General features: G+C 33.4%; 1 protein-coding gene across 2 annotated transcripts; it reads left to right on the plus strand.

Annotated features, from left to right (window-relative positions):
- The first annotated feature begins 108 nt into the window (after positions 1–108).
- On the plus strand, positions 109–13362 carry LOC106686023 (trichohyalin). 2 transcript variants are annotated; one of them, XM_067050857.1, is made up of 5 exons: positions 109–223; positions 6558–6719; positions 7066–12715; positions 12860–12894; positions 13002–13362. In XM_067050857.1, exons 2-5 carry the CDS (start codon positions 6562–6564, stop codon positions 13105–13107), a joined length of 5949 nt encoding a protein of 1982 aa, XP_066906958.1. In that variant the 5' UTR covers positions 109–223; positions 6558–6561; the 3' UTR covers positions 13108–13362. The 2 variants fall into 2 exon arrangements, with proteins under 2 accessions (XP_066906958.1, XP_014284588.1); XM_014429102.3 differs by lacking the exon at positions 109–223 and adding an exon at positions 4121–4262.
- Positions 13363–14425: the final 1063 nt, after the last annotated feature.

Raw genomic sequence — 14425 nt, forward strand, 5'->3', positions numbered from 1 at the left:
TCCTATTAAAGCAGCTAAAATTGTCATGAAAACAATATTTATTTATTAATGGTTCATTAATAAATAAACATTGTTTCCATGACAATTTTAGTTATGGTTTTATCAGAACTAATTTTTTCCCAACTCAGCACAAAATTAAAGAAAAAGTATCACCATTTAAAATAGTGAAATGGACCATTAAACTATTTTTCTACTAAAATAGAATTGTGAACAGAAACAGAAGGTATAAAGAAAACAGTATTGAAAATTTGAGTTAATAATAAATTATCATAAATATCCAGAGTTAAATTGAGTATTACCTAAACTCCAATTTCTAGAACATATTAGGTATTATTTAATTAAATGATTAAAGGTAATTAATCATGAATCATCTATTTTCTTGCTTTCAACACATTTCTGAATTAGTATCTTACATTACTTTAGGGATACTAAGTATAAGTACTAAACAACTAGATTTCTTTCTGTACTTAAATTTTTTTAATAATATCTACAAAAATAATTTAGAAGGAATTCATATTTTCCCAACTCTTTCGAAAAAATGGTTTTGATTACAACCCAATTCAAATTGTTATTATTAATTATTTATTATTATTGTAAGCTAATAGTATTAGTTCAAAATACAAGTATAGAAACAGCGTGTTAATTACTCTAATACCAATTTGTTTTCTTAGTAGAGAGGACTATTAGTGATATTACAAGAGTTAAAAAGTACTAAAGTAAAAGTTACTATTGTGCAAGTCAGTGTAATTGTATTAAGTTAAATCGATAATACTAATAGAATTAGTTTGTACTTTATTATGAAACAGGACTCTGATGTGTGATCTGTCCCTATTTGCTTAACTGAACATCTCTAGTCGAGGGCTAACAACTGAGTTAGCATAGGCCAGAGGTTCCTGGAGAGTCTTCAGGTTCCATACTCCATCAGGGAGTAGCTCTCCAATCAGCTCTGGTTGGCCCTTTTCTTTATAGGTGGTGCCGGTTCTAGGTGCTACTTCTTTACTTGTGCCTATAGATGGCCCTAACGTATAAATAAAGTGCCCCCCCTATCTTATGCCCCTCAAAACTTAAGAACCTAGGCCTGTGGACTGAACAACATACAGACAACCTGAAAGACAGACATGGAATCGAATTAGTTACTTCGTGTCTAATACGTAAAAAACATAATGAAAATTTTCAAATGTAAAGGCATAACTGTTATTAATTTCTGCATGAGTACGAAGACTTCACATATCCTGCAGTGTGGAAGCAAACTGATTTATAAACCATATTTATTACTTATTAAAGTTTACATATGGTCTTAAAGTAACAAAACGATCATCAACAACACAGTGAGATAGATAAAGAAGTAAGTTGGATTCCGATTCAGTTTTCGCTATTTAACTAGACCCATAGGCCATTTACTCAGGCTTCTCCTGAGTTATTCCCATTTATCTCGTGCGGGCCGAGATCGTGTCGGCATTACCCTCCATCAATCATTACATCTTGTGCGGCCACCATCCAGTTCCTCACTCCATCGATGGCGTGGTCTTGCTCCATGTAGTACCTCGGTCACTATTTTCTTTGGCAGATCACTATCAGCCATCAGAGCAACATGCCCTGCCCACCTCAATCTACTGAGCCTCACAAACTGAACGACGTCTGGTTTCTTATATAAAGCTTCGAGTTCCTGGTTGAAATAAGACCAGAAAATATCATGTAAGTTTTGGGGACCTTACAACTAAAACTTTTTGTATGAATTTAGGATGTAGACTGTACAAATGTAAAAGATTTGGATCAGAATTCGAACCTAAAACAGTTAACATGTCTTTGAATTAAATACCAACAGGTGGTAACTAAAGTAGTAGAAAATGGAAACCTTTTTTTTTATTACCAGATGAATGGTGAGCCTTACATGGTTATTGTAACAATTGATAAAATTATTGAATAATTTTAAATAATAATAATGATAATAGTTATCTAATTGAAAAATGAATGTAGCAAATCTATGAATTTCACTCAATAGAATAATCATTATTAAATATATGTATATACAATTTATTAATTCAAAATTAAGAAGTGGGGATAATCAGGCTAGTTCAGTAACAATAAATACTAAAATTATATACAGCCCAGCTTGGCTAAGATTTAGATGAATGCCTAACAATGGCATAATACCAATGATCTAAAACCCTTCTTCCTGGTTATGTATATAGGCCTTCCAGACAGAAAAATAAATTATATTGGACAAGATTAAGTGAAAATCTAAAACTGGTCATGTGATAAGACTTTAGATACATACTTCATTAGAGTAATCTATGAATGAAACAATCAACTCATCTACCAATTATTTTTTAAATTTAGGGATTGAAATTATGTGTTTAGAAGCAGTGATACCCAAATGTTGGGTTGTTATAGTATACAGTATACTAATCTATCATCTTTAAGACATAACTTTTCTTCCTTTAGTTTTTATTTTTATTTTAAATGTTCCTGTAGATTTTTTTTCTCCTTTTATTTATTTATTTTTTTAACATACTTTTATGAAAAACTGAACTTTTGTTATATTTCCTTAAATAACTGTAATTGAAAAAGTTTTTAATTTCTTATTAGAATAGGATGCAAGTTATGCAACTTAAGTAAGTTAGGATGCCTATCCAAGAGACTAATAACAATGAAGCAGTGGGTGATTCATAAATCTCAGTCAATGTTTAATCAATATAAAACGAAACAATAAGTCTTCATAAATCATGAGAATAAATAATAATATAATAATTATCAGAATAAACGATAGTCGTAAGAATACATGAAGCAAAAGCTTATGCTTTTGTTTACAAACCATGGATTCCCAACAAAAAATAATCACTATGACTAAAATCTGTGAGAGTTTTAAAACTATCCCATTTAATAATCAAAAATACATATTTTTGAAATTAAAAACTGGATTGAATCAACTGTACTTTATGAGAAAAAAATCAATACAAATTTAATAATTGGATAATAATTTAAATTATTATTTAATTTCAAATTTAATAATTTTGTTTTTGACTGCCGTCAAAACAGGTATGCATTCTGTCTCATCATTTGATTTGTAATTTTTTTTTTCTTTTTACATCTCTTTATTTGTATTTTCTTTAATATTTCTTTTCTTATCTATCTGTTACTATTACCCTTTTCATTTACTATTTACAACCTTTAATTTTTCTTATTATATCTTACTTTTTTACATTTTATACTCCTGTTATTTTACACTTATGGTTTTTTCTCTATTTTTTTTTTCCTTTTGTAACTATGTGTTTGTATTTTTTTTAGCCCTGACGAAGCACTGCAACGTGGGGCGAAACATTGGCTCAATAAAATAGTATAATTCTACTATTTGAGTTTTTTTGACCGCACCCGGACCATATTCCATTCAAATTTAATAATTCTATACAATGATCTAAAATTGTAGAAACATGCAAGGAATAGAATCAATTCTACATTGAATTAAATTTATACAAGGATTTTTTTTTTTAAGAAACTGTTATAAAATTACTTTTAAACATAAATAATTAAAACTAATATCATTATAAATATTGGATAAAACTAAAGAAAATTAGTGTTTGATGATATTGGGTCACTTGAATGAAACACTTATTTTTTTTGTAAGAATCAACAATTCATTAATAGAAAATAAATAATATGAGATATTAATCAATCAATTACAACAAATATTATTAATAATAATCAGTAACATATTTATGTTTTTTTCCATATCATCCTAAAAAAAAATATATATAATATATCCAAAAAATTGTATTTATACTGATACAGTTATTGAATATTGTTTACAAATACTCAAATTTGTTTTTTAATATTAAGCTTGAACAGTGATTAAAAAATTTTTGTTTAGTATGAATGATATTTTTTTCTAAAATATATTCATATGTTCCATAAAATGGATATAACATAAAAATGAATTACCCATACAGTTTTACCTTGAAATTTTCTTATTCTTATCACGAAATGAGATTTCCAGGACATTTGTTACTTGCGTCACAGGGAGCTGTGGTTACCCCTGATAAGGGATGGATCATAATTGGGTTAAGGGTTAGGGCAGTGGAGTGTAGAATTGAGACCAGAATGTGCACCTGGGGGTCTTTTGAGCAATAAATTACCAACGGGCCAATGTGGCTAGGCCATTATCTCGTGCCTCCTACGCAGTCTCTTGGCTTCTTATATAAGCCGGTGTCTGCGGATGAGCCTCGCAGAAGTTCTCCAGTTCTGATACAGCTCAGAGCAACCAGGTGAGTTTTCTTGAAAACAGAAATTTTTACTATTATATAATAGTTAGTGTAGAATATATAAAAAACACAGAATAATAAAGGTCTCTCATATTAATTACAAACATTGTGTATAAAACATTAACAAAAAAAAATCATCTTGTGGTAGAAGAAAGATATAGTAATAAAAAAAAAGTTCTAAAAAATACACTGTATCAATAAAGAGTTGGGATTGTTTATTATTAATACTAAGTGACAATATATAATAAAATATATATATTTAAAATAATAGTTTGGTTATTAAAGTAAAATATACTAAAACAAAATTAAACATGTAACTTTCTTCAAGGACAATAGCTTTTCAATTAATAAATAAGTTCTATATTTATTTATATTTTCATTGCGATTTTTTTTTCAGCATAAAATGATGTATTTTTTCAATTCTATAGAGATCATTTGTTTTGTTCGTTATTTTCTCTTTCATTCTTTAGTTACATACCTATTATTAAGTTTATTTATTTATTTTATCTTTATAATTTATAATTGTACAACAGTTAAAGCATTGTGCATAGTTAGGAGTGCCTTTAGCGAGAGACTATACTCCCTCCCCCCATTATCAACTGTTAAAAAACTAACAAAATGTTAAAATAACCATGTAAGTCTCACCAGGCCGATCTGGTAATATAGAATACTAATAATAAGAAAAGATTAAATAAACTGTATAACAACTACTAAAATGTTACAACTGTTTCCTTTCTCTTTGACATTGGATTGCTTAGCCAATTTACTTTACCTACTGCACTTTGATGACTTTCCAGTTTATTCGTAATTACACAATGTTACTAAAAATACATTAGGAGCTCAGTTAGTGAAGTGAATAAGGTACAATCTCCTTAATACGGGTTCAAATCTGGCTGTGACAGATAATTTTTTATTCTATTAAATTTGCCATGATTCAACCCTATGGGTTTGGGAGCTCTCCTTGAGCAAATCCTTACTAAGGGAGAAAACCTGGTGGTTGAGCATGATATTGAACAAATCATCTCCTCCTACAAAATACTAAACCTCTGAACCTTCATGGGTTGTAGCTGACACATACAGTTTTTGTTTATCCATAGGGAGCCTTCACACTAATGTTTGTACATACATAGGGAACCTTTATACTTATGTTTCTACATACATAGGAAATATTCATTAATTTAGAAGTTCATAATGATCTAACAGTAAGTGCAATAGCCTTTCACCAGGTATCTTCTAGACTCACTAGAGATAGAGCAGGTGGTTACCAAATTCTATTAGTATGATCACTTTCAATTTATTATAGGCAGCTTAACCACCTCCTTGGATTCAGGGCCTGGAAAGTCTCTCTCTATCCCAGACAGGATCTCAGGAATATCTTCATAATATTTTTAATCTCCATTTTAGTTAAATATTTGGAGGGGATTTACTGTGAAATTCAATACTTTGAAATTATTTTGAATGTAGTACGAATATTAAATTCAATGAAATATTTGGAAACTGGGAGTGAGAATTTGATGAAATCCTGTTTTAAATTGAAACTTTTTTGGTTCTTGGCTACCAGAATTATGTGTATCTTTACATTATCACGTATTTAGAAACTATAATTTTTACAGGTCTGTAATATACAGATAAACATGGTTTACAATAATGTAAGTGATCTCTAAAATTTTTGGAACAATTTTAGGGCGATCAATATATTACGTTTTCTGGATCAATAAGTGGTATTTAACTTCAACAGGTAGTTATTCTATAGAAGAGGGTAAAGTTAGCAGTAAGAAGCATTGCAACTCTTATGGAAGGACTTCTAGAGAATAATAAGGGAATATACGAAACTATGGACGAAACTATAATGGAACTTTCCCTAAAAAGCGTAAATGCCAATTCCAGGCCATGGCGATGTGCTTTTTATGGATACTTAGAAGAAAAAACAAAACGAGACAAAATTAAGAATAGATCGACAAGGACAAACTTAGATGTAGGACCGGCATGTTTCAAAAATGTCATAGGAACGCGTAGTAAGAGCTACGGACGGAAGGGAGAAAATAGGGGAAAACTAGTGATAGATGAGTCAAGAAGGGCTTGTAAGAACAGAGATATTCTAGAGGCAGAGAATGGGACAAAAAACAGACGCTTGGATGAGTCTCAACAAGTCCTCCGCGTACCGATTACAAAGAAGATACCTATTCCATAATTGCATTTCACAATACATTTTATTATTTTACGAATATTGTCTGTTTCATTTTACAATATTACATTATTTTAAAACTTAAAATTTGATAATGCAATTGTATGTTTCAGAACTATGCGTAAAACGAGGCTTGTGATCCTTCCAGGGGTCAGGAGCATAACACAAATTGGTTGTCTACTGCTCTTTCTTGCATGCCCGACCATCGCCTTTAAAGGACAAGAGAAGAGGGACGTTGAACCAATTTGCAAGTTCCATGAGTTGAAGTACTGGTGGTGAGTTAATAATTAGTGTACATCGGGTTGACTGTGTTTAATTCTACGAGTTTCAGTATTACTCCTTCCAAGGGATTGTAGAAATATATGTCTGTATCTAATATTCGCGAATCATTTTGTTTTCGAAAATATTTCTTCTCTATGCAAATAATACATTTCTTACTGCCATTTATTTTCCAAAAACATAAAATATAATGTAGAATAGTTGTAAAATATTATACCTCCGTAAAATTATCTTAGCAATTGAATAGTTTTTTTTTTTTACAATTTTCATTCAACATTTCTGTATAATACCAAATTTTTTTCTTTTCAATAGTAATATATTATATTTAAACTATTGTTTTAGGTTACCATTTGATACCGGGGAAAAAGACAATTCGACTATATCACAAAAATCGACTGGATATCAATGCCAATGGGATAAGGACATGATTAAAGGAAAGGACAATGTAACTGATTCTATTCAACATTACTATGATGAAAGAATTATTTCACACGGAAATAATATACCTGGACAAGATGCTAATAACAATTTCAATATTAACATAGGAAGGAGATGGGTTATTCAATCATTACCAGGTTCTTCTGTAACAATCGATAAATTATCAAGAAGGAACAAGCATTCTGAACGTCGTACATTAGAGCGGAATGAAATTCAACAATTTGAAGAACGATCTAGAATGGAAAGAAGGCTTGAACGTGCTTTATTCATTGACAAAGAACGACACTCCTCTCACAGATCAGAACGTTCAGTTAAGTCTCGTTTCTATTCTCTGGATAGAAGAATTGTAGAATCTCACCTTCGGCGATCTGGACCCCAAGAAAAAGATATTAACCGTAGAACAAGATCAGAGATGCTAAGGGACTCGCCGGCACGCTTGGAACGCAGAGAAACCACTCAACAACTTAGAAAGACAAGAGATTTGGATGAGAAATCTAGAATTAATAGGAGAGTCGAACATGCACCTGCCGAACAAAAGCAACGCGTTTGTGAAATGAGATCGAAACGTTCTACTGAGTCTCGTGACTTTTCAACTGACAGAAAAATGGCAGAATCTAAAATTCGGCGAGATATTGGAATACATGAAATGGACAACACTCGTAGGATTAGGTCAGAAACGTTAAGAGACTCTAGAAATGAAATTCGCGACAATTCTCGGCAACAATATATATTCCGAAAAAATATCTCACCAGTACGGCAAGAACCCAGAGAAACCACTCAACGATCTGCATTTATAAACATTCTCCCTAAAAATTTTGCGGAACGATCTAGAATGGATAGATTCGAACGCGGCTTTTCTTCTGACACAGAGCAACGCTTGTCTAACAGGTCAAAACGTTCTGTTGAGTCTCGGGTCCTTTCTCTAGATCGAAGAACAAGTGATTCTAACCTTGGGCGAGATAATGGACCTCAGGAAAATGACACTACCCGTAGATTTAGGTCAGAGATCAGAGGCCACAGGACTGAAAATCGTGAGAACATTTCCCCAGTACAAAATACCTTTTTACGACACAACACAGCGAGAACCCTGGGACGTAGAGATTCAACACGACGGTTGGCATTTGCACTGCAATCCCGAGATTTTGAGGAACGGACTAGAATGAATATGAGGATTGAACCTTCTGCAACAAGTGACAAAGAACACCGCTTGTTGGACAGGAGATCGTCAGTACGTTCTGTTGGTGAGTCTCGAGTATTTCCTCTTGACAGAACAATGGATGAATCTAATCCAAGACGAGATGTTAGACTACGTGAAAATGATAGTACTCGCAGGATTAGGGCAGAAACGTTAAGAGAATCAAGAAATGACAATCGTGAGAAAATTTCCCCAGCACAAAATAACGTATTTAGACAGAATTTATCAGAAAGCCTTGAACGTGGAGATTCAACTCAACGATCGGCATCTCCAATCATTCAGTCTAGGAATGTTGAGGAACGATCCAGATTGGATAGGAGGCTTGGACGTGCAGTAACGACTGATAAAGAACAGGGCTTATCTGAGGTGAGGAGAACAGAGATGGTAAGAGACTCTAGAAATGGAATTCCTAAGAACATATCGCCAAAGCTAAATACGCGAGCAAGACTGAACTCACCAGAACGCAGAGAAACCACTCAACGATCGACATTTGCCAAAATACTATCTCAAAATTTAGAGGTACGATCAAGAATCGATAGGTTTGAACGTTTTGTATCTACTGACAAAGAACAACGTTTGTCTGAAAGAAGGTTGAAACGTTCTCTTGAGTCTCGTGTCTCTCCTCTTAACAGAAGAGTGGCAGAATTTAATCATCGACGAGATACTAGAATAAATGAAAAGGACAGTAGTCGTAGGATTAGGTCAGAAAAGATAATAGACTCGAGAAATGAAAATCGTGAAGTATTTTCTCCAGTACAAAATTCCTTATTTCGACAGACATCACTGGAACGCCAAGAACTAAGAGATTCAACTCGACGATCGGCATTTGCAATTGTTCAGTCAAGAGATTTTGAGAGACGATTTAGAATGGACAGAAGGCTTGAAAGAGCTGTGACTACTGACAAAGAAGAACGCATGTCTGAAATCAGAAAGACAGTCCGTTCTGTTGAATCTCATTTATTTTCTCACGACAGAAGAATTGCAGAATCTAATCTTCGACAAGAGGTTAGACTACATGAAAATGACAGTATTCGTAGAACTAGATCCGAAATGATAAGATACTCTAGAAGCGAAAATCGTGAGAATCTTTCTTCACTACAAAATACGATACGACAAAGGAACTCTTGGGAACGCAGAGAAAATAATCCTCGAGCGGCTTTTGCCATTATACAGGTTAATGAATTAGACGAACAATCTATAAAGGATAGGAGGTTAAAACGTGCAGTGTCACTTAACAAACTAATACACTTGACAAACATAAGATCGAAACGTTCACTTGAGTCTCGTGATAACACTCTCCGACCACAAAATACTTTACGAAAAGAGATCTCACCAGTACACAGAGAAACAACTCAGCGTTCGAAATTTGCTAACATCCTCCCTAAAGATTTAGAGGAACGATCTAGAATGGATAGAAGGTTTGAACGTGTTATGTCTATTGACAAAGAACAGCGCTTTTCTGATAGGTCAGTAGGTTCAGCCCAGTCTCATGAACCCTCTCTAGACAGAAGAATGGATGAATCTAACCTTCGACGAGATATTGGAGTACGTGAAAAGGATAGCACTCGTAGGATTAGGTCAGAAACGTTAAGAGACTCTAGAAATGAAAAACTTAGGAACAGTTCTCCCTTAAGAAATTCCTTATTACGACAACAATCACCGGGACATCTGGAACGCATGGATTTAACTAGACGTTCGGCATTTGCAATCGTTCAGTCAAGAGATTTTAACAGAAGATCTAGAATGGATAGGAGGCTTGAACGGGCGGCAACCACCACCAAAAAACAACGCTTATCTGAAGGAAGGACAGTACTTTCGTTTGAGTCTCGTTTATTTTCTCTTGACAAAAGAATGGAAGAATCTAATCTTCGACAAGATGTAAGACTACGTGAAAATGACAGTAATCGTAGGATAAGGTCAGGAACGTTAAGAGACTCAAGAAATGAAAATCGTGAGAACATTTTCCCAGTACAAAATATCTTATTACAACAGAAATCAGCTGGAACACTGGAACGTAGAGATTCAAATCAAAATGTTAAGGAAAGATCTAGAGTAGATAGGGGGCTCGAACGTGATTTACCTGCTGACAAACTACAATCCTTGTCTGATAGGAGGTCGAAACGTTCTGTTGAGTCACGGTTCCTTTCTCTAGATAGAAGAATAAGAAATTCTGATCTTCGGCAAGATAATCGACAACAGGAAAATGACAGTACTCGTAGAACTAGGTCAGAAATCAGAGAATCCAGAAATGAAAATGGTGAAAAAATTTCTACAGTACAAAATACCGTATTACGGCAGATATTGGAACGTCAAGAGCGCAGAGATTCAACTCCTCCATCAGCATTCGCAGGCATTCAATCAAGAGATTTTGAGGGACGATCTAGGATGGAAAGGAGGCTTCAACGTGAAACACCCACTGAAAAACAACAATTCTTGTCTGAGAGGAGGCTTGGACGTGTTGTTTCTACTGACAAAGATCATCACTTGTCTGAAAGAAGGTCGCTAGTTTCATCCCAATCTCGTGTTCTTTCTCCAGATAGAAGAACAAGAAATTCTGATCTTCGGCGAGATAATCGACAACAGGAAAATGACAGTACCCGTAGAATTAGGTCAGAAAACAGAGAATACAGAAATGAAAATCGTGAAAGCATTTCCCCAGCACAAAATACCTTATTACAACAGAAATCACCGGAACACCAAGATCGCAGGGATTCAACCCGTCGATCGGCATTCGCAAGCATTCAATCAAGAGATTTTGAGGGACGATCTAGAATGGATAGGAGGCTCGAACGTGATTTACCTGCTGACAAAATACAATCCTTGTCTGATAGGAGGTCGAAACGTTCTGTTGAGTCACGGGTCCTTTCTCTTGATAGAAGAACAAGAAATTCTGATCTTCGGCGAGATAATCGTCAACAGGAAAATGACAGTACCCGTAGAATTAGATCAGAAATCAGAGAGTCCAGAAATGAAAATCGTGAAAGCATTTCCCCAGCACAAAACACCTTATTACGAGAGAAATCACCGGAACGCCAAGATCGCAGGGATTCAACCCGTCGATCGGCATTCGCAAGCATTCAATCAAGAGATTTCGAGGAACGATCTAGAATGGATAGGAGGCTCGAACGTGATTTACCTGCTGAAAAACTACAATTCTTGTCTGATAGGAGGTCGAAACGTTCTGTTGAGTCTCGTGTCCTTTCTCTAGATAGAATAACAAGAAATTCTGATCTTCGGCGAGATAATCGACAACAGGAAAATGACAGTACCCGTAGAATTAGGTCTGAAGTCAGAGACTCCAGGAATGAAAATCGTCTAAGAGATGTTCGGGAAAGAAATGAAGAATTAGTGAGAAGCCAACGTGCATTAGACCGAAGAAATCTACAGATTCAGAAATCTAAGGAACGAAGAACATTGCCTGATAGGGTTCACATTTCTCTTGAACGTAAATTCGAAGCTTCAATTATAAGTGAAAAACTGAACAACTACGATAGGAGAGAGAAAGTTTCACGGATTAATCAGAGATATATCCAAGAAAGGGGAACAACGCTTAACAAAAGAGGTAGTGATGTTCGACTAGCAAAAACTACATCATTAGAAAGGTTATTAGTATCAACTGATAAGAGTTTTGATAAAGTACAGATAAAAAGAAGGGAAGAGAGATATTTAGATAATGCACAAAACAGACTTTCTGATAGCTCAACCTTTGACATTGAAAACCGAGCTTCCCGTTCTGAAAGATTTATCCGTGTACGAAGAGATACTCAAGAAATCCGAGATACATCGAATAAACAGTTCTTGGCATCCGGATTTGATCAGAGGAGAATATCCAATGTTTTAATACAGGAGAAACACGATGACGAATCACGTTTGCAAACCAGGAAAAACGCTAAAACTGTCCAACGACGTACAACCTACGATTCAGTACGCCATTTTAAGAGACAAGAAACTGTTGGCAATAATAAACGCATACTTTCGCAAGAAAAACAAATTAGAAATGAATTAATGACATCCACTATTAAGATGCGAAATGATATAAGTTATAGTAAACAATCAACACGTTCTTCATTGCGTCATGCAGAGTCCCCTGAACTAAAATCAACTCAGGAAGCTGTGTCGATGCGCCGTCATGATTCTGTACTGGATATATCCCAAAATTACGACGAATTTCAAATATTCAACGCACAGAAGAATGCTCCATTCTTTCCCTCTTGGATTGGTGAGATGATTTCCGTTTTGAAAAAGGCTGTGACCGGAAATGACACTGAAGAAAATATTCTCAAGCACCCTCTGGATTTAGGTCTTAGTTGGATCAACAAGTATCTTCCTGGCTTCTCATATGAACTTCAAATCCCTAAGGTACATATTATTGATAAAGCACTATTGTTTATAAAAAAAACTTATCATTTCTATTGATCTCTTAAATTCTTATTACAATGGAGGTATGGTTGCAAAGAATTTTTATCTAAATTACTTAACTAAATATTATTTTATTTTCCACAGCTACGCCCGGATTCTGAAATGAGCAATGATAAAGGGTAAGTTATTCGGTATAGCACTAAAAATAATGATTGTCTCAGATATTCTTTCTGATTCTTGTTAGTATTATTATATATATATATTAAATGACCTGTTTTTGTTTCAGACATTTACTGCAGGACGTCGTCATGGGTTCAGTTATTGCAGGCTACTTCGTTTCTTCTATTCATCTCAAGATGAGAGACTATCAAAATTTCATATGTATTTTCTAAATCTATTTTTGTATACTTCGTTTTTGTTTTATTCTTAATATTAAAGATGTCACCCTATATAGCAAAGGATTATTCGCATATTATTATTACACAAAATATTCATTAGAAATGAAAAAAGTATCTGTAACTTAGCAGATATAATAAAGATAATGTTAAATTAGATATTATGATATCCTTAATACCATAGCTATATAAGACATGTATGTAAACATTATTTATGTAGAATAATTAGAAATAAACACAGCAAAAATTGAAGTCCGAGATTATTTTATTTCTAAACCATTTTCCTCTTGGTAACCTTGGTAATTAAAAATTTCAATAATTGAATCAGAATATATATATGTACATATATTTCGCCCTCTTTATCAACATTATCTTATTCCCTGTTTTTAGATTAGACTCTTAGGAGCATCCTGTGCATTACAATGCTTTACTAAAAATCCCCTCAAGTTAGGATATTAAGGATACTAAGATCCTTCTTAAAGAACTATCAATGAACATTAGAACTTCTTCAAATTGGTTTAGACAATTATTAGGGATGCGACATCGACATAGATGTTTTCAAAACATCGATGTTCTGAAAATCGATTTATTGAAGCTGATGTTTTATTTTTGTCTTATTTTTCATTTTTTTAAATGCAAAAATAACATAATAAAAAATAAATAAATAAGATTCTGAAAATTTCAAATTCATAACGAAAGGAGGAACAATTCCTACCAACAATATGGTGGGAGAAGGTACCATTTCCTACTTCAAAACTAACGGCGGGATAAAGATAAATTAAAATGGAGACCAATAATCAATGAACCAATCAGAGCATTTCGAATGTTCTTCTCATTCCAGAACCTTCTATGGAGGTTTAAAAACAGTTTGAACGAGGGTGTGCCTCAAACGCAACTTGCAGTTCGAAGCTCCTGTTTATAAGCCCATTGATGTTTTACTCTGATAATTATAATTATAGGAATTCTGCTATGTTTAAAGTTTATTTATTTTATTGATATTGATATTTTATTGATAATTAGTAAAAAAAAGAATTCGACTTAAGGGGGAAAAAGTTAAACTTCTTTTTATTTATTCTGTGAATAATAAATATTAGGGCATTTAATAACTCTATGCTACAATAATTACCATTTCCAGTAAGGAAACATAAGCATGTTCAGTTGTTCCTAAAATGGTGGTTTTGGATCAATAATTCAAGTTAGTGTAAATATGTAATTAATTTTCTTTTATGTATTTAATTTATAATATCTATGTTTGTTTGTTAATTTTTCTTATTATTTTTTGACGTGACAACGTCTTATAAATCATTTTGCGGGA

Source organism: Halyomorpha halys, unplaced genomic scaffold, assembly GCF_000696795.3.
Source record: "Halyomorpha halys isolate HHAL.00 unplaced genomic scaffold, Hhal_1.1 Scaffold765.1, whole genome shotgun sequence".
In the NCBI taxonomy this organism is placed as follows: domain Eukaryota; kingdom Metazoa; phylum Arthropoda; class Insecta; order Hemiptera; family Pentatomidae; genus Halyomorpha; species Halyomorpha halys.